This window comes from Plecotus auritus (assembly GCF_963455305.1).
Source record: "Plecotus auritus genome assembly, chromosome: 6".
Classification (NCBI taxonomy): Eukaryota; Metazoa; Chordata; class Mammalia; order Chiroptera; family Vespertilionidae; genus Plecotus; species Plecotus auritus.
Window position 1 is genome coordinate 39971196 of NC_137773.1, and position 24248 is coordinate 39995443.

At 53.0% G+C, this 24248-nt stretch overlaps 2 protein-coding genes across 4 annotated transcripts in view; one reads left to right on the top strand and one right to left on the bottom strand.

Moving 5' to 3' along the window:
- Positions 1-1283, top strand: part of UNC5A (unc-5 netrin receptor A) — a 72164-nt gene extending 70881 nt beyond the window's left edge. For 2 of the 3 annotated variants that reach the window (XM_080671887.1, XM_080671885.1), the window contains exon 16: positions 161-1278. In XM_080671887.1, coding sequence (XP_080528013.1) covers positions 161-326 — 166 coding nt within the window. In that variant the 3' untranslated portion in view covers positions 327-1278. Of the gene's footprint in view, positions 1-160 lie in introns of all 3 variants that reach the window. The other variant, XM_080671886.1, reaches the window with a different exon arrangement.
- Positions 1266-18337, bottom strand: HK3 (hexokinase 3). The gene is made up of 19 exons (XM_080671884.1): positions 18266-18337; positions 15518-15639; positions 10494-10656; positions 10132-10286; positions 9928-10047; positions 9746-9841; positions 8797-8896; positions 8532-8715; positions 7883-8038; positions 7495-7728; positions 6831-7126; positions 6583-6722; positions 6381-6500; positions 4035-4130; positions 3764-3863; positions 2323-2506; positions 2068-2223; positions 1668-1901; positions 1266-1582 (listed from the first exon to the last, which is right to left on the bottom strand). The coding sequence occupies exons 1-19, from the start codon at positions 18327-18329 to the stop codon at positions 1438-1440; spliced, it is 2865 nt and encodes a 954-aa protein (XP_080528010.1). The 5' UTR covers positions 18330-18337; the 3' UTR covers positions 1266-1437.
- Positions 18338-24248: the final 5911 nt, after the last annotated feature.

The following is a 24248-nucleotide window of genomic DNA, read 5'->3' on the forward strand; positions in this document are numbered from 1 at the left end:
GGCGTGGACAGGACACTCAGTGGGGCCTGTGGCCCATCCGCCAGCAGCCAGGGCATCCAGTATGGTTGACAGAGGGGTGGGCTGGGGGGCAGAAGGCAGTAGCCTGGGGTGAGTGAGGCCAGGCCACTAATAGGCTCCCTTCCTCCCCTTCTCTCCACAGCCATCTCAGCTTCTTTGCCTCCAAGCCCAGCCCCACAGCCATGATCCTCAACCTGTGGGAGGCAAGGCACTTCCCCAATGGCAACCTCAGCCAGCTGGCTGCAGCAGTGGCCGGACTGGGCCAGCCAGACGGCGGCCTCTTCACAGTGTCGGAGGCTGAATGCTGAGGCCAGCCAGGCCCCCAACACCTACACTCTCACCAGCTTTGGGACCTACCAGGGACAGGCAGAAGCCGGACAGGGTCCTCCCCCACACCAGGGAGCTGTGTGGACAGGCCCCTCCTGGTGAACGCTGTCTCTTCACACTGGCCCTTCAGACCCTGCCCACGCTCCCGCCCCTCCAGGGCCTGCCAGGCCAGGCTGGCACTGCCACCTGCCCCCAGGGCCCAGGCTGGACAGTGCCAAAAGCCAGCCCAGGCCCAGCCCCTGTGTGTGTGTGTGTATGTGTGTGGTGCTACCTCTCCCCCCGCCCCTGGCCGGGGACCGCACACGCACAGCATGTGTGCACACACCAGGCTCGGGAAGCACCCTGGAGCTCCTGCCTGAGCTGGACCTTATGCAAACATTTCTGTGCCTGCTGGGTAGGGGCACGTCTGAGGGGCCCGGCTCCAAGCCTGTGGGACTGAGGGCCACGGCCGGATGGGGGTTGGCCCCTGGATTCAGGCACACGACCCCCACACAGGCATGTGCCCACGCATGTCTCGTGTGTCATATCACCGGCTTCCCCCTCCCCTGCACACATGTCATGCTGTACACCTGGAGGCCACTCACATCTCTCACGCCCAGTATCAGTCCACATCTGCCTCTCACATGCTGCCCTTCTCCCACCCACCCAGGGACACCCAAGGCTCCTCCCTGATCCTCCCCCTCTCCCACCAAGAGGAGCCCTGCCCGACGGGGCGTGTGAATATGCAACGGGAGTCCTGGGCTGGACAATGGCGAGTGTGCGTGCCGTGGCGTGCCCGCTCCTGGGGCCTGTCGTGTGAAGCTCGTGCCCTGACTCTGTCTTAAGTGCATTCATGCACTTACACTTGGCCTTATGTACACAGCCTTGCCCGGCCGCCGGGGCGCGTAGGGATTTTAGCGGACGTGAATGTAAATAAATTATATATATATTGCTAACCCAAGTGCTGCTTCTCTTGGGGAAGCCAGAACTTGAGGCCAGTGGCCACAGAGGGGTCACACATGGGCTGTTGTGGGAGTCCTGGTTGGCTGAGCCTGCCTGGGGGACAGGTGGGCCCCAGCCCTGGTCCAGCACAGCTGGTTCCGGGAGATTTCTTCAGACATGGGCCTGCTTGGCCAGGCGACAGGCAACAGCAGTGACCAGGGCTGCACCTTTGCCCGACCCATCCTCTGACTGCAGGAAGGTGACTGCACAGCAAGGGGCCAGCTCCTGCACAGTGGCCGCCACCAGGCGAGAGAAGCTGTGAGAGGAGGGACTGAGGTGAACCCAGGCCAGCCAGGCCCTACCCAGGCATGTCTCCCACCCAGCCTGGCATCCAGACTCACTGGGGGTGCAGTTTGTAGAGGGTCCCATCCACTCCCACGGATACAGTCAGCTCTTCCAGGCCCCGGTTCTCACGGATCTTCTCCACCACAGCAGCCACACCTGCCCCACAGAGCTGGGCTGCCCGCTGGGACACGGCCTGGCACACCTCCAGGACCATCAGGGCATCATCCGAGGTTAGGGGAAGCCCCAGATCCTCAAGGATGGCTCGGACCTGCCTCAGGGCCAGGCTGTCACTGGGGACAGGAAGGAATAGAACACAAAGAGGTAGGGTCTGGCATTAGCTCCCCTCTCTTGTGGCCTCTATCCTCCTGGGTGGAACTCCCTCTAACCAGCATTCCACTCAAAGTGAACGGAAAGACCCCTTTGGGAGGTGGGAGGCGGTAATGCATTGCTCAGCACCTTTCAATCTCAGACAGAAACTTGGTCTTGAAAATGTCCCTGGTCTGAAGGCTCTGGGTCTGCTGACCCCGGAAGAGAACCCCAAGGCTGGTCAAATGCAAGAGGATGTGGCGGACGATCTCCCCCAGGTACATGCCACTGATCATCTTCTCAAACCTGCATGAAAGTGTGTGTGCCCACAGGGTAGGAGACCCCATCAACTACCATCACCAATGGAAGCCACCATCAGCCACCCCTGCCCGGCCCAGCCCACACCTTTGTTTGCCAGGGTTGATGGATGCCTGGTCCACACTTGCATCGAAGCAGGTGCTGAGCGTGTCCTGAGAGCCATCGTCCCCAAAGGCGCCCCACTCCATGTTGATGCACATGTGGCCTAGGTCCCCAGCCACTCCTGCCACGTTCCGGAGCTCCTCCATGTAGCAGGCATTGGTGCCAGTTCCTGCAGGAAGGCCAGGCGGAGTAGGAGCCATTTACTAAATCAGACAGGACCCCCTCTGAGCCCTTCCTGCACTGAGACAGCAAAATGTGGGCTCATATTTTACATCTCCATCTCCCCACACTCATGCCCTCGGTCCTCGTCTTCCTTCCTTCCCGACATTCTTCCGCAGCTCCTGCCAGCACCAAGCCCTCTGGGCCTCCACTGCTTCCCCTACCAGTTCACCATTGGTGCATCTCCCATGCTACCCCAGGGTACTCCTAGAAATGACACCAGCCATGCCATTCCCCTGGGAGATGTGTGACAGCCCCCCACTGTCTGCAGGTGAGACGCCTAAGCTTCCTGAACTGGTCTTCAAGTCTTTAGTCAAACTAGCAGGTGCTGGGCCAAGAGCTGAGGATGGAGACAGGAATCAAACCAGAGGAGCCCCACGGTGGCCAGAGGCAGGGCAATGAGCAGACAACTCGGACACTGCCCGTATGTGCCTAATGAAGGTGCAAAGAAGAGCATCCTGGGAGTTCCGATGAATCATCCTGCCTAGAGGGTCAGAAAAACTACAGAGAGGAAGTAAGTTGGGGTTTGGCCTTGAAGCCAAGAAGCACAGAAAGGAACGGCATTCCAGGCAGAGGGCAAAGACATCCCTTTTCTATCCCCAACACCTGGTCAGCTCTAGGCAGGTGGATTCCTTGCGGCCCCCATTTGACTTCATCCAGTGGTTTATTCCCATGGCAATTTGAGCACACCCCTCCGAGCGCCTGCCCATGCCAGGCTCTATGTTCAAGAAGCTCCCAGTCCCACGGGTGGCTATCACCCACCTCGTGCTCTAAGAGACTGATGCCTGAGGACCCGTGGGAGCCCTCCTTCCCTGCCCAGCCAGATCCCTTCTTTCAAGGCTTTCTTTGCAAGTCCCATTCATTGTGGGACCCCTTCCTTTCTGACCTCAGCCTGTCGCCCTGGCACAGAAAGTCAGGTTCAGCTCTCTCTGACTGCCACGTGCTATTCTGGGCTCAAGCCCTGCTAAATGGTCAGTTCTGAAAAGGCAGGTGCTTTCCCCTTTTATGTGTCTTCCTGTCCCTTCACCCATCCCTCAGCTGGCCACAGGATAGGTGCTTAATAAAGACTTAGAATCTTGGGTGACCTGAAGAATGACCTCATAGCTCATTCTCTGTCAAGCCCTGGCACCCACCCAGCTCCAAGCACCGAGTGTACCATGAATTAGCATCAGGCAGTAGGGGCACAAAAGAGCAGGGCCCTCCTCACCAACAATAAGGCCGACCTCACAATGGGGGTCCTCATAGCCACAGGACATCATGGTTCCCACTGTGTCATTGACAATGGCAACGACATTCAGCTCCATTGCCTGCAAAACAAAAGATTATGCTAGTTGCTGGGCAACATAGTCGTCACGGCAACTAGTGCTGGACCCAGAGGTCTCTACTTCAGAGGGTCCCCCTCTTAGGAAGCAAGAGACCCTTTGCTCCCCTCAAGGCCTGCCACAGTCCCAAAGCACCCCTGGAGGCAGACTCCCTACCTGTCTGCGCTCAAGGGCTTCCCGCAGCAGACACACGACATCTTGGCCCTCACAGTCTGATGCATTGAAACCCTTTGTCCAGTTCAGGAGGATGCCCTGGGGTGGGACCAAGGCAGGGGACCCCTTGGAATCTCACTTGGCCTCCCCAAAGCCTGGATCTCCTCCAGCATACCATGTTCCCCCTCTGTAAGCAGCATCCCAGGCCCACTCTGCCCATACAAGTGGAGGTCCTTGCCCTCTGCCCCCTGCCAAGTCCTCAGAAGCCTTCCAGTATGAAGAAACCTATTAACGTTCAACCTACGTTAGTACCAGAATGCTCAGATGGTCTCAGGGTTCGGCCATTTTAAGATGGTTGCCCATTTTAAAATGGCCCTTTGTGATCGGATGAAGCTTGTCAAATGAGTGCTGTGTGTGAGAAAGGGAAGGACAGGGAAGGCTCAGCAGGTCCACATGGCAGCAGATTCTGCTCTTCTGAAAAGTCCTAGCCAGGGTCACTTGAGAGAAGGAATTCTTGGAGCTGGGACAGAGCCGTGTCATTGGGAGATTCACACGTGTGTTCCAGATATGAGTGAAGGACGAATAGAAAAGCCAGAACCCAGACATGTGGGCAGGATGGAAGGGGACAAGACACTAAGCCTTTACTGTGAGAAATTGGCCTTAAATTGTGAACTTAGTGACGGGGACTTGGCTGTGCTTTTCTTGGTGTGCTTCTCTGAAGGGGGAGGGCAGGAGAAAATGACTGCTCTGCCCACGGAGAAGCGTGGAGAGCAGGTCTGCAAATCTTTAGGTCAGGAGATTAGAAATACTAACCAACTTTCCCCCCAGTAATATTGTCTTATCACTTTCCCTATGTGACCACATCTAGGGTGTTCTGTGCTCATTGTCCCAAAACCAGAAACCAGAAAGAGTGAATGAGAGGGAGGCCATTTTGGGGGAGACCAGATCATGAGAATTAGCAAAGCTTACCTGCTCCCAGACAAGACAGAGAACCCCTGGCCTGGGAAAGGGCGGAGTGGGGGGGCAGGCAGAGCCAGGTTTCGGATGGCCTCCTGAGAGAGGTGCTCTGTGCCCTCCACACTGGGCCCACGCTTGGGCGGGAGGGAAGGAGACACAGGATTTGGGTGGTCTGAGAGGAGGCCTCTGCCCTCCTTCCCCAGGGAGGTGTGAGGACCCAAGAGAGGTAGTAGTAGCCCCCTACTACTTCCCAGTGGGGGCCTGGGTGTCTCCCCAAGAGTTTCCCTTTTGTGTCTGCACATTCATTACAGTGAAGGACAATCGCTGTGCAGCCAAGAGGGACCCCTAGGGGAAGAGGGTCTCCAAATTGATCAACATTAAGTTTTCACCCCTCCAAAGATTGTGGGTTCAACACAGAAATTTAGTTCAGTGATAGAAGATCAATAGGATCATGTTTCTTGCACGCCTGTTTTTGCATCTTGAGTCCCACCTGCTTCTCACACTTTACAAGAAATAATCAAAAGGCTCCAGCTGCTCAGCCTGGAGCGAGAGCCCAGCTGAGAGATGTAGTGGCCATGCGGGTAGGGGAAGGCAGAGTACAGAGGCACACATCTGGGAAGTCAGGGCTGGAGCAGAGGGCGACAGCCACACAAGGGCTGGTTGGAGCCGAGGAGGCAGAGCTGCTCAGAGACGCAGGTAGGGCAGGACACAGTGGGCACCTTCAGGGACAGTGTACCCCTCATCATAGCAATTTTTCGCACAAGTTGGGATGTTGAGGCGGGGGACTCCTGAAAACCTGGACTAGAGGTCCAGGAGGAGCTTTGCATGACAGGCCTCAGTGTGTGCACGAAAAGTCTGGCGTTCTTGTTGAAGGGTGCGCGGAGGTGTGTACTGAGAGCCTGCTGCTCTGCCACCCCAGTTAGGCACCCACCCCAGCCAGGCACTGAGAGGGATGCTGGCAAGGCCAGGAAGGGGAGAGAGGGCAAAGGACCGGTGTGAGCACAGCCCCTTCGAGCGCCTGGAGCCAACGCTGCTCCCTGCAGGCCCTGGGCCAGACACCAGTGTGTGGTCAGCCCAGATCTGGGCCTGTACTACTCCCAAGTGCCCACACCTACCCCTGGCTCCACTCTCCTGCTTATTGGCAGCCCCCAGGGATACCCATGTCCATTTCCATCCCAGGCCTCTTCGTGACCCTGGATTCCAGGCCACTTTACCACTTCCCCCCCATTTGGGCACACTACATTAGGGAAACTGAGGCCGAGTGGAGGCTTAGCCCAGTGGTGCCTCTGTCTGCCCCTCCCCCCAGTCCTCTCCCCAGCCTCCTGCGATGCCATGAAGGGCATCTGGGTGGGGAGCCCGGGGAATGTCTTCCCCCAGCCCTCCCTCCCTCACCTGGTCCAGGCCAAGCTGCCTGCACGGGAAGGAGAAGGTGAAACCCAGGGGGAGGCTCTGCCCGCTCAGGCCCTGCTTCTGCTGGAAGTCCAGGATGCAGTCCACGATGTGGTCAAAGAGCTGAGGGGCAGTGCAAGTCAGCATCGCGGAGAGGGGCACCTGGCCCTTTCCTGTCCCTGCTTCAGCCCCAGGCTGTGAGTACCTGCTGCCCAGAGCCCTGAGCCACACACTCTGGGATGGAATAGACTTGGTTGGTGATCTGCACGCCTCCTGTGGCTACATGTACCAGTAGGACTCGGAAGTTGGTGCCTCCAAGGTCCAGCGCCAGGAAGTCCCCCCGCTCTGTGGGACAGAGACCCTCAGCACCAGGACAGAGTGGGTGGCTTCACCCAGCACACACTGACCCCCAGGAGCCCATGTCCCAGTCACACACTCAGGCCAGGTCCTCACCGCTGCCATCAGGAGTGGCCCGGACGTAAGTGGGCAGCATTCGGAGGGAGGAGGCCTCCCCTTGGAGCCCTTTGACCATGGCCTCCCGCATCTGTGCCTGCACCACTGCCAGCTGCTCGCAGTTCAGCCGGAACGGTGCCAGGGTCTCCTCCAATAGGCGCCGGTGGGCAGCCAGGCGGGCAGCCACCGCAGTCACCATTGCCACACCCCGGCCGCCCCCGTCCACAGAAGGGATAAAGGAGACATCACATTCAGGGGCCAGGAGCTTCACCGTCTCCTGCAGGACACTGAGGAACCTGCACAAACACATGCGAGGCCCACCCTGGCAGAGGCACCACTGGGCTGAGCCTCCACTGAAGCCTGGACCCCATCATTTCAAATCAGTTCAATTCTAAATTTATCTGTGCACCAACTCCATGCCCAGTGCCCCCAGGGACCTTCCCCCGCCCCTTGCACACCCAAGGAGAAACATCTTTTCTCTCCTCTGACCTCTTTTGGCCCCCAGCGGCCATCTGGCCTCACTCTGCTGGCGCCATTCCTACCCCTGCCCTGCAGCCATGGTACCAGAGTGCCCTTGGGTGCTTGTCACACACACACACACACACACACACACACACACATGTTCCTGCTACCTGTTCACACAGGGTCTGTGTTTTCCGAATACCTGGGGTGGTGCTCAAACACTCGGCCTCCAGTGGCCACAGCGATCTGAAGCATCTGCTGCTCCCGGCTGTGCTGGAGGCGGGTGAGGACGGCAGCCAGGGCAGCGGCGCAGAGCTGGGCGGCTCGCGTGCACACAGCTGCGCACACATGCTGCACCAGCTCGGCATCTGCGGCCCCTGGGTTCAGGCCCAAGTCCCGCAGGATATCGTGCACACGGGCTGTCCCAGCCGAGGCACTGGAGGGACAGGGTGCTACTTTGAGGGTCAAATATCCCAGATGCTTCCTGTCCCTCTTCTCCCAAAGCCCCATGGCTACCTGGGGGGCAGAGCATCCTCCCTCTCCCAAGCAGAGAAGCCCATTGTCTACTCCCACTGGCTTCCCACACTCACTCCTCCATCTCGGCCACGTGCTCCAGGAGGATGCCCCCTCGGCTCAGCAGGGCACGGGAGGTGCAGCCACCAAAGAGGATTCTGTGCTGGGCCAGGTGAGCCAGGACTTGCCGCACCAGCTCACCCAGGTACAGGCCGCCAATCATCTTCTCAAACCTGCTGGCCGGAAGGGTGGCTGGAAGAGGCTTTCCTAAGCCTCAGCCCACATGAGCCCACCTGTGAGAGCCCTCAAGGAGGCATCATTTTCTTTAGGGTCTCCAGACTGGAGGTTCCAGAAGCAAATGGCTTCCCAGGCGACAGGTGGGTGTTTACCCAGACCCCACTGCCCCCTCCAGTTTGGGTTAGGGTTAGGGGGCTTCTGGAGGGTGGCAGGACCCAAAAGGGAGGGTGGGACACTTTACTCAACTACCCCCAATCTCCAAAATCCTGTCAGGGCTAGCCAGAGTCAGGAATAAGGGAGGGCCAAGGTGTGAGAACTCTTGAGTTCTAGAACCTAGAGCCGTTCCTTCTATGAGCTTGGCCAGGGCCCCTGAGGGGGCAGCCTAGAGCTCCTGGGAGGGAGAGGCTGGCCCTCAGGGCTGGTGCACAGGGACAGTGGAGGGGATGGGGAGCAGAACAGAGAAGAGCCTAGAATAGAAAGTCAGGCCACCTCTGGGCACCGGGATTCAGGGACTCCTGGTCCAGGATGCGGTCGAATGTGGTCAGCACTGACCCAAGGGCCCCATCATCGCCAAAGGAGCCCCACTCGATGCTGACGCAGACACGGCCGCGGTCCTCATCCAGCACCGCCACATGCCGTGCCTCCTCCATGTAACATGCGTTGGTGCCAGTGTCTGGCAGAGACGACGTCATCAGGGCCTGCCCACCAGGCAACTGTGCCCCCCACCCACTGCCACAAATGGCCCATGGCTCACCTACAACAAGCCCGACCTCACATGGCGCAGTCCCCAGTTTGCAGCCCATCATGGTGCCCACCGTGTCGTTCACCACAGCAACCACATCAATGCTACAGGCCTAGACAGTGGGAGGTAAGAGCAGGGGAACCTAGGGGTTGGGCAGGGCTGGGGCCCTGTCTATGATGGAGACTCCCAGAGTCCATGGAACATGTGTCCACATGCCCCACACATCTGTATCACAGACACTCTAATCCCTCCATCCACAGAGGAAGGTTTCCCCCCACCCATGCTCCTGTGACTCCTTCACCCCCAACTCAGGCCCTGGTGGTCTCAGTGGCTCCCAACCTTAGCCATCCTCTCCAGGACACCAGTGCCACCCACAGAACCAGGACCGGGTCAAGGGTAAGCCAGCGTACACCTTGAAGATTACATGGAGGCCCCTTGCTGGCTCACCCTCATCCTGGCCTGGCTCCCCAAGCCCTTTCCTTCCAGCCCTGACTTCCAGCCATGCACACAGGATGGCGACCATTAGTTCAGACTGGCCTCCTCAAGCAACAAGACTTTAGCGTATGCCCTTCTCTGAAACTACTTCGTCCCCACCCCCAGCTTATGCACCTGGCAGACTCCTCCTCCAAGTCCTTATCAAGGCACAATGGGCCCTCCCCAGTGCTCCCAGGGCCATTGGAAGCCCCCTCAACAGGGACAGTCTTTTAGTGAATGCTTTCCCCACCAGACCGAGAGGTCCTTGAGGACAGGGTCAAGCCTTTTCATCTTTGTTTCCCCCATGGCCCTAAGCATTGGTTTGACCTTTCTTGACCTCAATCTCTTTACCTAGAAAATGGGAGTGGTAGCAGCATTTACCCCAAGGTTAAACTGGATAAAGGATATAAGCAGGAAAGAAAAGCAGGCCCTCCCAGAAGCACAGGGCAGGCCACATGGTTGTCCCATGGCCCCTGCCCCCACTCACCCCCTGCCTCTCAATGGCATCTCGAAGCAACTGGACCACATCCTGGCCTTCCACACCACTGCACCTAAAACCTTTGGTCCAGGAAATGAGGGTACTCTGGGGGCAGAAAAGTGGGATCACTCCAACAGCCTTCCCGGGGCTGCAGCCCCTCCCCCACCATCCCCATGCCCACTCCACCTCACCTTGTCCAGGCCCGTCTGGTGACAAGGGAAGGAGAAGTTGAACCCAAGCTTCAGGCCCTGGCTGCCCACAGGGTATGCATCCAGGAATTCAGACAGGCAGCGAGCAGCAAAGTCAAAGAGCTGGGGGACACAGGAGGGGCTCAGCTCTGCCCAGCGGAGCCCCAGCCACCGTGTGGTCCCACAGCCTGGCCAGGGACCCCTCACCTGCTGACCAGGACCCAGCATCACTTCTTGAGGGATCAAAAATTCCCGGCTCCGGGGCTCAATCCAGTGCCCCTCAGTGCCTGTCAGGGTCACCCACAGAATACGCAGTGAAGCCCCCGTGGCTCCCAGCTCCAGCACCACGAAGTCTCCTTGCTCTGAGGACAAGCAGTCACAGAGAGGCAAGCAGCTGTTGATACCAAGCTCTCTGCCTCCCAGAAACATTCCCAAGGCCTGCAGAGTCTTGTCAAGGGAACTTAGAGATGGGAACCTTAGAGATAGGGACAAAGATAAGAAATTACCCCCTCCCCAGATGACAGCCCTCTCCCCAGGCCTGGCCACCTGTCTTAGTCTATGTCACCCACCAGTGCCATGTGGGGTGGACCCCACATATGTGGGCAGCATACGGACAGCTGGGGCCGGGCTGGCCTGGCCCGTCAGTGCCTGCTCCATGGAGCGCAGGAGGCTCGCTTGGATCTGCCGCAACTGTGTGGTCGTCACCTTGAACTGGTTCAGGCATTCCTGCACCTGGAGGAAAACAGGCTGACAACTGGGCAGGAGCCCCGTTGGCCTAGCCAAGTACTCCAATCCCAACCAGGACAAGCCAGCCCTGTCCTGCTCATACCTCCTCTCACTGTCCCGACCAGCCCCTTCCTCAGCTTCCTCAGGGCTGGCCTGAGCCCTTTCTGAGCCTGGTCTCCCAGCACCACCCAGCTCCACACCTCATCTCTTCCCACACTCTGGCTCTCTGGCCGCTTAGGGCCTGCACCCAGCTCCAATACCCTCAGAAGGCTCCTTTCTGGAGGAAAGACCCACCCACTTCCTCCTGCTCCTCCATTCCCTCATGGCTCCTCAGATCACTATACTCCTGGCTCCTTCTATTTCATTGAATTCAGGGTTTGACAAGGCCTTTCTCCTGTCACACCAGGACTGATTTGCTCTGGGTTCCCAGTACCCAGAGCCAAGCTGCTCAGTGAGTTGTCACTGAAGGAGCAAGTGAATGAACACATGTGTGAACAAACCTCAAGTTCAGGTGCTTCCCTCTCCAGATCCACTTGATTCTGGAGCCTGAGCAAGCCAGGCCCTCACTTTTTTTTTTTTTTTTAACACACCACCAATATTTATTGTTCCACTCTTTCCAATAGACCAGTGTTGACACTGGGAGGGACTGGGCCTCCATAAAGAGAGATCTGCCTGGGGGCCCAGTGTGTCCACCCAGGTGTGTCCTGAGGTTTGGTGGTGGCCCTAGGACCCAAGTCCTCCCCCAGAGTTCCCCCATCCCAGAATCCTTGTGGGCCTGAGACTGTGTCACACCTGGGAATGCTCCCTGGGTGGAGCAGGACATAGGGAGAGAGGTCACATGATGCCTCAAAACCTGCCACGCCAAACATCAGCATGAGACAGGAGGGAAACTGAGGTAAGAGGGTAGAATCAGGAAAACATGGCAGGGAGTCTGAAGGTGAAGTGCTGAGGAGAGAGTCTGGAGGCTATCCTGCAGAGGACAGCCCTCCCCTCCCTTGCCATCCCTCCCACAGGCATCGGGGGAGGCCCATCCACACACCCAGCGCTATTCCCAGCACCAAGTGCTGCTCCACCAGCTGAGGCCTGCCCTGTGCAGCTCAGGCTGCAGTGCAGGGACAGAAAATAAGCAAGTAAGCAGATAAGATTGTCTGGTAGTAATGGCAGCTTAAAAAAAAAAAAAAAAAAGGCAGGAATAGAAGTCGAGAGTGAGCGGGGAGGTAGAGAGAGATATTTTTGGACATTGGTCAGGAAAGGTCTTCCTGTGGAGGTGACCTAAATGAAGGGAGGGAATGAGCCATTTGAAAATCTGGGGAAAGTGCCCTAGCCAGTTTTGCTTAGTGGATAGAGTGTCGGCCTGTGGACTAAAGGGTCCCGAGTTTGATTCCAGTCAAGGGAACATGCCGGGGTTGATCCCCAGTAGGGGGCGTGCAGGAGGCAGCCAATCAATGATTTTCAATGGTGCTTCTGTCTCCCCCTCCCCCTTCCTTCCTCTCTGAAATCAATAAAAATATATTTTTAAAAAGAAAAAAAATCTGTGTAAAGAGCATAAAGGGATTTTCTTCAGTGCAAGGGGATGAATTTGGGGGAAGACTGGACCAGGAATAGATTAGCATGAAGGGAGGGGCGAGGAAAGCAGAGGACAGGACACTGAGTTCTTCTCTACCAGAAGCCCCTGTGGGGAGCTTAGAAAGCACCCTGCTGCCTCCCCTCTATATGGAAACCTCCTCTGGGCAACCTCCTGAGCCATCCTTCAACGAGGCCCAGCAGCCTTCCTGGGTTCATTGGAGAGCCCCAGCTCCTGACTCCATTCTCCCGGGCTTAGCCTTTTCCAGTACCCCACCCCTGGTTGCACGGGAATTCCGTTCCTGCAACCTGCTGCCCCAAGCTGGACATGTATTTGTAAAGAACCACTGGGGCATCTGGATAAGGAGGCTGGGGAGACTGGGAAGAGAAGCTGCCCAATGAGAAAGATGGGATGTCTCTCTCCCACCCCTGCTTTAGGAAGAGATGGGAAACAGAAGGCTAAGTCACAAATGACCCTAACAGGAGTGCCAGGAGTTCAGTCCGTGTTTACCGTACAGCAGATGCTTACAGCAGCCATGATGCTCAGAGGGGTTATTCCCAGTACAAATGAGAACACTGGGACTCAGACAGGGACAGTGATCTGCCTAAGCCAGGCAGCTATTAAGGCACAGGGTGGGATTTGAACCCGGATCTGTCAGACTACAGAGATGTTTCTACATAAATGTGAAAGCTTTATAAAAACTAGCAATTTCTGAAAAGACCCCAAAGCTGATGAAGGCTGCAGCGAGGAAACCCTATAGGACCTGGCATGAGATAACTTACATCTGAGTGTTGCCCTGCCACTTCCTGGATGTGTGGCCCTGGGCAAGTCAAACTTCCCTCTGAGATAACAAGTCACCTCTTATGCAAAACCCAACGAATAATAATATTCAGAAGGTCCCAAGCCCCCAGTGCCAGGGCCATGCTTTACTCACAGCTGTATCTCAGAGCCGAATGGTGGCTGGTTCAAGGTTGGTGGCACTCAGGAAGGATTTGCTGATTGAGTGGTTGTGGGGGCATAAGAATTAAAGGGGCCGGAACCGGTTTGGCTCAGTGGATAGAGCGTCGGCCTGCGGACTGAAGGGTCCCGGGTTCGATTCTGGTCAAGGGCATGTACCTTGGTTGCGGGCACATCCCCAGTGGGGGGTGTGCAGGAGGCAGCTGATCGATGTATCTCTCTCATCGATGTTTCTAGCTATCTATCCTCTCCCTTTCCTCTCTGTAAAAAATCAATAAAATATATTTAAAAAAAAAAAAAGAATTAAAGGGGATCATGCCCATGAAAGTGTAAAATACTGTTCATGGTGAGGGTTGTGTTTTTATTGCTTAATGTTAACAGCAGAATGATGGAGTTGATGCCTTAGGCCAGCCTTGGGCAAACTACGGCCCGCGGGCCGGATCCGGCTGTTCTAGCCGGTTCTCTTGCTCTCCCCTCCGCTCCTTTACTTTGAATTTATATTAGTTCACACAAACACTCCATCCATGCTTTTGTTCCGGCCCTCCGGTCCAGTTTAAGAACCCATTGTGGCCCTCGAGTCAAAAAGTTTGCCCACCCCTGCCTTAGGCAGATGGATGTTTTTTCTTCCTTTTCCTCCCGGAACCAGTGGAAGGTGCAAGAGGAGTGACAAGAAGATGGCAGAAGCCACAAGAAAAACAGGACTTCCCTGGCCGACTCTGGTGGGTGCATAGCAGCCAGGAGAAGCTACTGGGTCGTCCCCCTCCATCTCTCCTGAGAAGACTAGGGAGAGACCTCAGCCAGGAGAGTGAGAAGCAAAGCCTTAGAAAGAGGCTGATCCAATATGGCTTCAAAGCTTGCATGTCGGTCAGTCTGGACTCATTGCCTCACCTCTCTAAGTGGTTTCCTTCTCCATCCAGCAGGAGGTAAAATAGCACCCCCTTTTTCTGTGAGGACTGAGATGGGGTAGAACAGTGGCTGGCCTATAGGACATGCTCATTGGAACGTGGGTTTCATTTCCTCAGAGCATGAGGTACAACCACCTGGAGAGCCTGATTTATTGCCCCTCTGGTGACAACAAGAGACCTGGGAGGAGGGGTGGGGAAGGGACACTGAGAAGGGGCTGCGCTCTGACCACGCATCGGAAGGGGGCTGAGGGGGAGCCTGTGGTGCTGAGGTGGGGCCAAGGCCATGGGGAACATGGCATCCCTGTGAAGTCTCCCAAAGCCTAATGTAATGTCTTTAAACTGCAGGTGTGTGCAACGAAGTCAGCAGGGCAGATGTAGGACCAACACGGGAGCAAGGGCATAAAGTGAGTGGGAGATGGTGGCGGGCCAGGCATTGTTCACTCCTATGGCCCATGGTGGGTGGTGGTGGAGCACAGAGGAAATGTTTACAGCAGGGTCTGGGGCAGAGATTGGATGAGGGTGAAGTGGGAGAATGAAATGCTGTGAGGGGTGATGCCCCCACAGTTTGGGCAACAAACCAAGTCCAGCAGATGTGAGGACAAGCTGGAAAACTAAAGAAGCTGCAGGGAACAGTTGAAGAACCCTCTCTCGGACGCCTCTATCCTTCATTATGTCCTGTAACTCACTTAACCCTCCAGGGGATGGGAGGACGCAATTTTCTTTTCTTCCATTTTACTGATGAGGAAACAGAGACTAAGGGATATGAAATGACTTACACAAGTGTTTCTGGCTCAAGGATGTGGTATGCAAGGGCTTTAAATCTTGGTCAAGAGGACAAAAGAGAGACTCACTTCTGAGCTAATTGGAAGCATGTAGAGTGAGCTGCACTGTAACCTCAGCTCTGTGTGCCTGACTGCATGGCATGGAGGAGAGGGAGAGCTGCAGGAGTGACTAGAGAAGTGGGGGAAGGAAGGTCCTTAAGAACACAGCTTTCTAGACTATATCAGCCCATTTGGGGCAGAGGAGGTGCCTGTGTGGCAATGTGGCCAAAGCAATATATTTGGGGCTGAAACATTTCAGCCCAGCTCAGACTCCTGTCATGCCTTACCAGTGGTCGGCAAACTCATTAGTTAACAGAGCGGCAAACCGCAGCTCGCGAGCCACATGTGGCTCAAGAGTCGCAGTTTGCCGACTACTGCCTTAGCTGAAGGCACACCACTTCTCTGAGACTCCTCTTCCTGAGCTGTAAAGTGAGGAGCTAGTCCCTGCATTGCAGTTGTGTGGAGCATCGTAGGAGACACTGACCGGATCAGATATGAAAGGCTCTGAAAACTGGAAGGTGCTGCAAAGGTGTGATCACATGGCCCCACATCATCTTTAGCCAATCCTGCTCTTGGCAGCCCTCAGTGAGCACAGGACAGAAACCCAGTGCTGAACTTACCAGCTTAGAGCTGTCCGGGGAGCAGGGCAAGCCCTCCTGGGGGCAACAGGGGGCTCCTTCCTCTTGCCACAGCCCTACAGGCCCAATGGAGTCCATGTGGTTCCACAATGGGGGGTGGCCACCTATGGGAGGAAAGAGGCAGCCTGGGTGAACCACTTACTCTACAGGCCCTAGGAGGCTGTGACTCAGACCCTTAAATTCCTTCCTTCTGAAGGGGACAGGAAGGAAGCTATGGGCAGAGCTCAGAACCTCTGACCATCAAAGATCCTTTAGTAGTTAACCAGAAGGTTGTCAGTTTCCAGAAGCATGTGTCGTAAGAGAGTACCAGGAAGGCTAGTTTCTATTCCTAATGCCTTTCATTCATTCTGTTATTCATTCACATTTACCAGTTCCTGATGCCTACTCCGCTGGATGCTGGGGTATAGACGAAGCCAACCAGGGCCCCACCTTCAGGGACCTCACAGCCCTACAGCAATCCCAGCAGGGTTGACATAGGCATCAATCGATATGGACAAGCTGCTGTGCTTAGGAGTTCAGGAATGTGCTAGAGCTTTTGGAAGAAAGGGTGTGATGTGTTGGAGCAACAGCAGGCTGGACCACAGATGTCTCTATGCCAAGCTGAGGTGCATAGATTCCTTCCTGAAGATAGATGGAGAAGAAGTGAGGGGTGGATCTGTGCTTCAGTAAGGGCTCCTACTCGTGGCACAAACTTTGGGCAAGTAATTTATGGTACCTATACAAGGTTGGTGAGAATTACATGGAATAACACCTGGAAAAATGTTTTGGAATATTTAATTTAAACCTCAGCTCCTGGGTGGGTTTGGGGAGGGGCAAGGGAGGTAATGAGAGCAAAAGAACCTTGCTCAGTGTCTTCAGATTTATTTAGCTGAATTTGCATGGAAACTCTATGAACCTCAATTTCCTCTTCTAGGACAGGAAAAAAATTCAGTTCTTATGAGTAATGAAGGAATTAATGATTCTGAAAGTCCTTTGCATACTCTAAAGGACTGTTGGAATGTCAGGTGTGCTCACTCAAGCTAGAGGTTGCACTGATGTTCCAGGAGGTTCCTGAGGGAGCCTTCAGAGATCCAGGTGCCCTTCAGGGGAGAAGGAAATGAGAAATGCAATGGAGGGTCCAACAAATCACTCCACCTCTCCTCCTGGAAAGGCAACTTCAGGAAAGACACTTTCCACCCCTGCTACCCCTCCCACCTTCTACTCCCATCACTCCCTGTGGTCACCTATAATCTGACTGCCCAACCCCAGCCTTTGGCTGAGTCCCCACTAGTACTGCCCTCTCTCAGGCATGCAAAGCCATGAGCATTCTCTTCACTACAAAATCCTCTTGTCCCTTGGCTTCAACAACCGGTTTCTCCTGGGCCTCCTTCCTAAATCTCCCATCTTCATTAATTCCTTCTCTCCTCTCCCCTTAAACAATGGGGCTCCCAGATTTCTGATAGCCCTCCTTTCCAATCTCCCTCTTTATCTCTCTCACTCATCCCCAAGAATTGATTGAAACTTCTGTGTGAGGGATCCTAAATATCCCTGTCCTGAGCCAAATCCCGAATTCTAATGATCTATTAGACATCATGATCCGAACTTGGAGAGGCTCCTCACACTCAACAGTCAAAGCCACATTCATTTTCTCCTTCACTTTTGCCCATGATTCTTCTCCTATGCTCCACCTTCTCCTACTCTAATCTGTCCACCACCCCCTGCCCCGCCACCAACAACTGTGCTAAAATAGATTTTATCATGTCATTCCCCAGATCTATCCCCCTAAGAAAGGAACTGTCACATTCTGATGGCTCCCACTGCAGAAAAAAAGAAGTCTAAAACTCTACTGTGGCATTCCAGCTCTTCACCCTGTCCTCCAACCAAGCTTCCTCTCACTGCTGCCCTTCATATGCTATACACTGATACAAGCTTCATCCTGTCTCTTGATGTCTAGCCTTTGTTCCGTGTTCCCTGAGCCTGGAACCACCGTGTCTGGTTCATCTCTGCATCTTCAACGCCCAACAGAGGGTTCAGCATAGGTAGGTGCTAAACAGCTTTGTGAATTTGGGGGTGGGCAGGTAGTCTTATTCAGAGAATCAAGAAATCCATTTCTAACAAATATTCCCAGAGTCATATAATCCTACACTCAGTTTCTAAGTCTGTCAAATGGGAATGTTAGTTCCACATACATTATAGGTCAGTTTCAAAGATAAAATGGGGTAACTGAGGCAATTACCTTTGGAAAGGGCCAAGGGCTACACACAGTGGTGACCTTTCACTCTCCTTTCAAGGCCCGGCTGACTCAGGCATTCATTCATTCACTCTTATTCATTCCCTCTTCTATTTCACATTTGTTCAGCACTTCTCCATGCCAGGGATTGTGAACCTTCCCCAAAGAAACCCCAGCATTTACCCTCTCAGTAAGTATACCCATGTCTGTCTCTTCCAGCTGAGAGTCTTTGTGGAGAGGGACATGTCTCCCATATCACTAGATCCCCAGCCCCCAGCCCAGGTCACACACATTTAAAGAACAGTGGGGCTCTTCGCTTCCCTCAGCTGAGCCAGCTACATGGAATGAGCCTTCTTTTAGAAACACATACCACAGATGTTTGCTGGGGAGGGAGCCACGACTGGGGACCAAAGGCTTAGTCTTTCCAGCCTTTACTCCTCCAGTATGGGCCAAGCAGCAGAGATAAGGGTGAGGGTTAGGGCTGAGGCAGGTAGGAACTAAACAGAGGAGGAAGCTCTTACCTGGGGAAAACAGCAGTTGGTCAGTCTCCTCAGGCCTGGGCGCTTTTCCCTCAATATGAGGCATCCCACGGACCTGGTTTGCACCCAAAGTGAAACTGACAAGTGAGCTGAGTAATAATGTCCCCAAGCCCCACCCTTTTATTAGACAACAGCTAAGTCACTTCCTTTTGAGTCTGCCCTAAGAGGAGCCGAGGGTAGGCAAGGCCATGGTGCAAACTTAAGCAAGATGACCACAGGAAATTGGAGCCGTGAAATGGATCAAGGGCCCAAGGACATGCTCTCTGCAAGGTTGGGAGTTCTGTCCATTTTACAAAAACTCGGACTCTGAGCTTTGTGGTGGTGGCTTACCCCTGGAAAGAAAATGGAGCCTAGACTGGAAAATATGCAATCCAATGGACAATTTGGCAAAATGTGGAAATACTAGTGAGTGAGAGGTCATGTGAGCACAGAAGAAAAAGAGACTTGCCTTGGAGTGGGCAGGGCAAGAGGAAGCTGAGCCTTGAAGGAATGGTCGTATTCTGGCAGAGGTGGTCCTTGAAAAAGAGAGGAGCATGTACAACATGATGGAGCATCAGACACCTTCATGGAATGGAGTACAGCTCCAAGGTTCTGAAGAGGATGCATGGAGATGGGGCTGCATGGTGGGAGCGGTGGGAGCTAGACTGGAATCTAGCAGTTAGTCTATAGGCTAAGGGGGGACAGTAGGTTCATAACATAGGTCTTCTCTACTGAAAGGGGAGGGGAGTCTCAGGTTGTAGCCAAGCTATTGGCCACCAAGTTGGTTTTCCCCTGTACTAGCCATATATATATATATATATATATATATATATATATATATATATACACACACACATACACACACACACACACACATATATATATATGTATATATATATGTATATATATATATACATATATATACATATATATATATATATATATATATATATATTGATTTCAGAGAGGAAGGGAGAGATAGAAACATCAATGATGACAATCATTGATCGGCTGCCTCCAGCAAGCCACACACTGGGGATCAAGCCCGCAACATAGGCCTGTGCCCTGACTGGGAATCAAACTCTGACCTCCTGGTTCATAGGTTGACGCTCAACCACTGAGCCATGCTGGCCGGGCTGAACTAGTCTTCTTGAATGCACAAAACCTTGAGGCATCACTGTGCTCACTGCTATGGTATGAAATTTGTGTTCCTCCAAAAATTCATGTTGAAAACCTAATGCCCAAGGTGATGGTATTAGGTGGGGCCTTTGGAAAATGATTAGGTCATGAGGATGGAGCCCTCATGAATGGAATTAGTTTCCTCATAAGAGAGGCTCCAGAAGATCCCTCACTCCTTCTGCCATGTGGAGGACACCAGAAATCTGCAACCAGAAGAGGGCCCTCACCCCGACCACACTGGCTCCCTGATCTCGGTCTTCAAGGCTCCAGAATTGTAATAAACTTCTATTGTTTATAAGCTACCCAGTCTGTGGCATTTTGTTCTAGCAGCCCAAATGAACTAAGATACCTACCATGGTAGGAAACAACATACTGCACCAATTTTCATTTCAGGGAAACTGGTGAGCAGATACTTTAAAGCTTTAGGTTACCTCATCAGCAATAACCCTACCATTATCCACAGATAGTACATGACCTCCTCCAGGATGATGAAGACCCAGGACAGTAGCTCTTGTATCTGTTTGGGCATTGACTGGGCCTGGAAACACCCAGCATCAACCCTGCTGCACAGTTCTCTGGGTACCAATAATGCATATAGGCCCTGAAGGGCAGGGAGCTCGAGATGGGAGTGGACAGAACAGTCACCCATTACATAGTGTCCTGCCTAGCCTGGATTTCCAGTCTCTCTCAGCTTTGTTCAGTTGGGAGATGAGAATATGGAACTGAACGTGAAAGGCCCAGCTGTGATTCATGCTGGCAGCCAGTCTGCAGTCTCCTGAGCCAGAGTGCCAGGGTGCCTCGTCTGCTTCTGGAAATGTGTGTCCATTCCCCAGGAGCAGAGATCCCAGAACCCTAGGCTGAGTGTCAGGGCCTTTGGAGGGAGGAGGCAACCTGGACTTGAGGTCTGTGAACAGCTGATAGTCCTTGCTGTAGCCTAGGCACAGTAGTGGCCAGCAATTCTCAGACACCAGATGGCCTCTGACCAACAAGCGGAAGGACATATCCTGATTAATTTCTCCACAGGATTTGCCTTAGTTTGGGTTCCCCAGAATTAGATAAAATTTGAGCTACCCAGAAGGAACTGAGAAATGGGGAGAGGAGGTCAACAGGAGGAAAGGTGGGGCACAGCTAGAGTTCTGCTGGGCTAGGAGCCAGACCCTCCCTGCTCTGAGCTGCTCCCAGGCTTGCTTCTCACAGCAGACAGTGTCTTCGCAACAAGGCAAACAGGCCCTCCATAAGCTCCCCACAGTTCCCTCCATGCCCTTTCACTAGGCTATGCCTTGCAGTTCTCTTATACCCATCAAGCTGCTTTACTGTTAGGTCTTTGTTCATGCTGATCTGTCTAGAATGACTCCCTCTTTGCCCTTTCCATCCTTTCCACCTTTAAATTACACTTCAGTCATCATCAAGGCTTGAGGAACCTTCCTGGGTAATTCCTCCCGGCCCTAACCCCAGCTGGGTGTGGCCTATGGGTACCATAGTGTCAAGTATTTTCTCCCATCTTTGCATTGGTAACTGTGGGCTCCAAGCACATGCTTCTTACTCATCTTTAGAGCTCCAGAGCTCACTTCTAGGCCTGACAAGGAATAGGGTGTTAATTTTTGTTAAATTGAAGAGCCCTCCCACAACCTCAATAGTCCAGGGCTTTTGAAACTGAGAGGAAATCAGTAACTTCTTCCTGCCTTCCTAGTGCATATGGCTTCAGCCTTTCCACTGGGTTTACAAATGCCTCCATCTTCCCACTGATACTTCTATCCACTTAGTGCTACCCACCTTCCCTTCACCCTGCTAAGTCAATTTAGAGCCAAGACTGCCCTCACAGGTGAGAAAGAGCCCATCCAAACCTGAAATCTCCACTGAGATTTTGTTACTTAAGGGAGAGGTGGGAGGTAGTATAGTGAAGTACAGAGCATGAGCTCTGCTGTCAGGCAGACCTGAGTTCAAATACCATTCCATTTACCAGCTGTAGGACCTTAGCTTCTTCACTTCTCTCAGCCTCAGTTTGTCCATGTGTAAAACATGGAGACTAATTTCCCCATAGGATTTGCCTTAGTTTGGGTTCCCCAGAATTAGATCAAATTTGAGTGTAAATAGTTTAATTGGAAAGCGATCCAGGCCAGGGCTGGGATTAGAATGATTCATGTGGGGTGTCCTGCTACAAAATGTAAAAAGGCCCTCCAAGTTCACGGACGTGTCAACCCCACCCTTATATGAACCCAAGAGTGAGTACCCCTCACCCTGGTCCCAGCCCTGATCCAGTAAGCACTGGCAGGGGAGTGAGCAGTGAGGTAGGAAGGGAAGGAAGCCAATGACAGTATGTAATCAAGTTGCTGCTGGGAGCTAAGCCCTATAGAACTGTTTAGAATGAACCCAACTGAGAGGCGAGGAAGCTGTGGTATTTATCCTCCAACTTCCATCTTTCACTGGCAGAGGGCTGCTTCAGGGCCCTAATTACTTGTCACAACTTCAATAGTCCAGGTCTTCTGAAACTGAGAGGAAATCGGAGCCTGTGCCACACAAGCCTAGAGAAGTGCTATGGCAGTCACAGGGCAGTCACAGGTTCCTGCAATAGGACCATGCGGGGTATGTACAAGAATGCTGAGTACCCAGGAGAAACGGGCAAGGCACTGCTTCTGCTAGAGGGCTATTGGAAGGGTGAAAGGAAAGAATCATAATGCCTAACACAGAGACGTCCCCTTTTCTTTCCCAGGTTATGGCAACCGCTTGTGAAGTTCACGGAGCTTCCTAAATCTCCATGAGTCCACAACACTGGCAGAACAGGGGCTTCCCTCTTGGAAGAAGCAAAAAGCCCACCAGGATCCCTAGGAGAGTTCTAATTGCCCAGAGTTCAAGGGTGCTATGGAAGGCTGGCGGTTGATGGAGCTAAGGTGGAGGGCTTGTTCCTCTAAGAACCGTTTCTTCCTGCATCTGCACCCCACCTCTCTCTCTGGCTTTTCCACCTCTCACTGTAACACTACTTATGACATACAAAACTAGCACCTTGTTTAATAGCAACTACTGTCACTTCCTCACCATCCTCTATGTGATTGATACTATGCCTTTATACACATTATCTTAACTCTGAGAACCCTGTAAGATTTTTTCCCCCATTTTATGGACAAGGAAACTAGATCTCAAAGAGGTTAACTTTTATCAAAAGCAGGGGTTCAGACTCAGGCTGATGTGATACTCTCCAATGACTATCTCTTCACTGTCTCAATAATGCCCTCCCACAGGACTATGGGAGTAATAAGACAAATAAGCAGCCTGTACCAAAAAGAGTGGGGGGAGGGGTGAGACACTGGCAAGTTGGCTGTTTCCCCTTGACTCCCTATTATTCCACACCCTCCTCCAATAATTTGCCACTGACCCAGGTTCTAGTAGATTGCTCAATTTTAAGCTAAATAATTCACTTTGTAGAATCAGCCTTTCTCTTTTCTTATCTTTAGGCAAGAAATAACATACTATCCCCTATTTATAGAACTCTACCTCCAATAAATTGCTATTTAATGAGAAGACTAGTGAGAGTTAAGCTAATGGGACATAATTGATAAACTAATTTTCATTAGAAGGCAAACAGGAAAATAATCAATACTAGAATCAAAATATGACATTTTCTTTAGGAGTGAAGAGGAGGGGCACTGTAGTGTCATTGCCATGGACAAAAAGTGGCTTTATTTGTTCTCAGCCTTTGTTTCCTCATCTGAAATTTGGGAAGGATAATACTACCTCACAGGATTGCTGTGAGGATTAAATGAAGGCACATACATTGCCTGAACCATAGTAGTTGTCAAAAAATAACTGCTATTAGCAGATGAGTGGATTAAAAAACTGTGGTACATTTACACAATGGAATACTACGCTGCGCTAAAAAAAAGAAGGAATTCCTACCATTTGCAACAACATGGATGGAACTGGAGACCATTATGCTAAGTGAAATAAGCCAGTCAGAGAAAGATAAGTATCACATGATCTCACTCATTTGTGGAATATAATGAACAATATAAACTGATGAACAAAAACAGTTCCAGAGACAAAGAAACATCGATCAGACCGTCAAACCTCAAAAGGTAGGGGAGGGAAGGGGTAAAGGGGAGAGATCAACCAAAGGATTTGTATGCATGCATATGGGCCTAACCAATGGACACAGACAACAGGGAGGTGAGGGCATGAGTGGGGGGCATGGGAGGTAATGGAGGAATAAGGACACATATGTAACACCTTAATCAATAAAGAAATTAAAAGAAAAATAAAATAACTGCTATTATGTGATGTTGGCCTCAATATCAGGGCACCAAGACATGGAAGGAATAGACAGTGAACCTACCATCCTGCCTTCTAACAGAGATCTTGAGTGCAAGGCACCCAGACAGGAAACAGTGCCTTCCTAAAGGCCTGTGCTGTGCCTTCCATCCTAGCTCTCTCTCAACTCCCCAGCCTAACACACACCTCATTTTCATCCTAATAAAGAGGAAATACGCTAATTGACCATCATGCCCTCACAAAGATGGCAGTGCCCACAGCCAATAAGGAATATGCTAATTGACTGCCATGCCCTCAAAGATGGCAGTACCCACAACCACAAGATGTCGGCGCCCAGTCCCCTCAGCCCCGCTGGGGCACCTGCCTCTGGAGCCCCCAGTCCCCTCAGCCCCCCAGCTACCCAGGGCTGGCCTGAGGCGCAGGCAAGCCTTGGATGTCAGCTGCCCAGCTGCCCAGGGCAGGCCTGAGGCACAGGCAAGCCTCAGATGGCGACTGCCCAGCTGCCCAGGGCCACCTGAGGCTCAGGTAACCAGGTCCGGCCGAG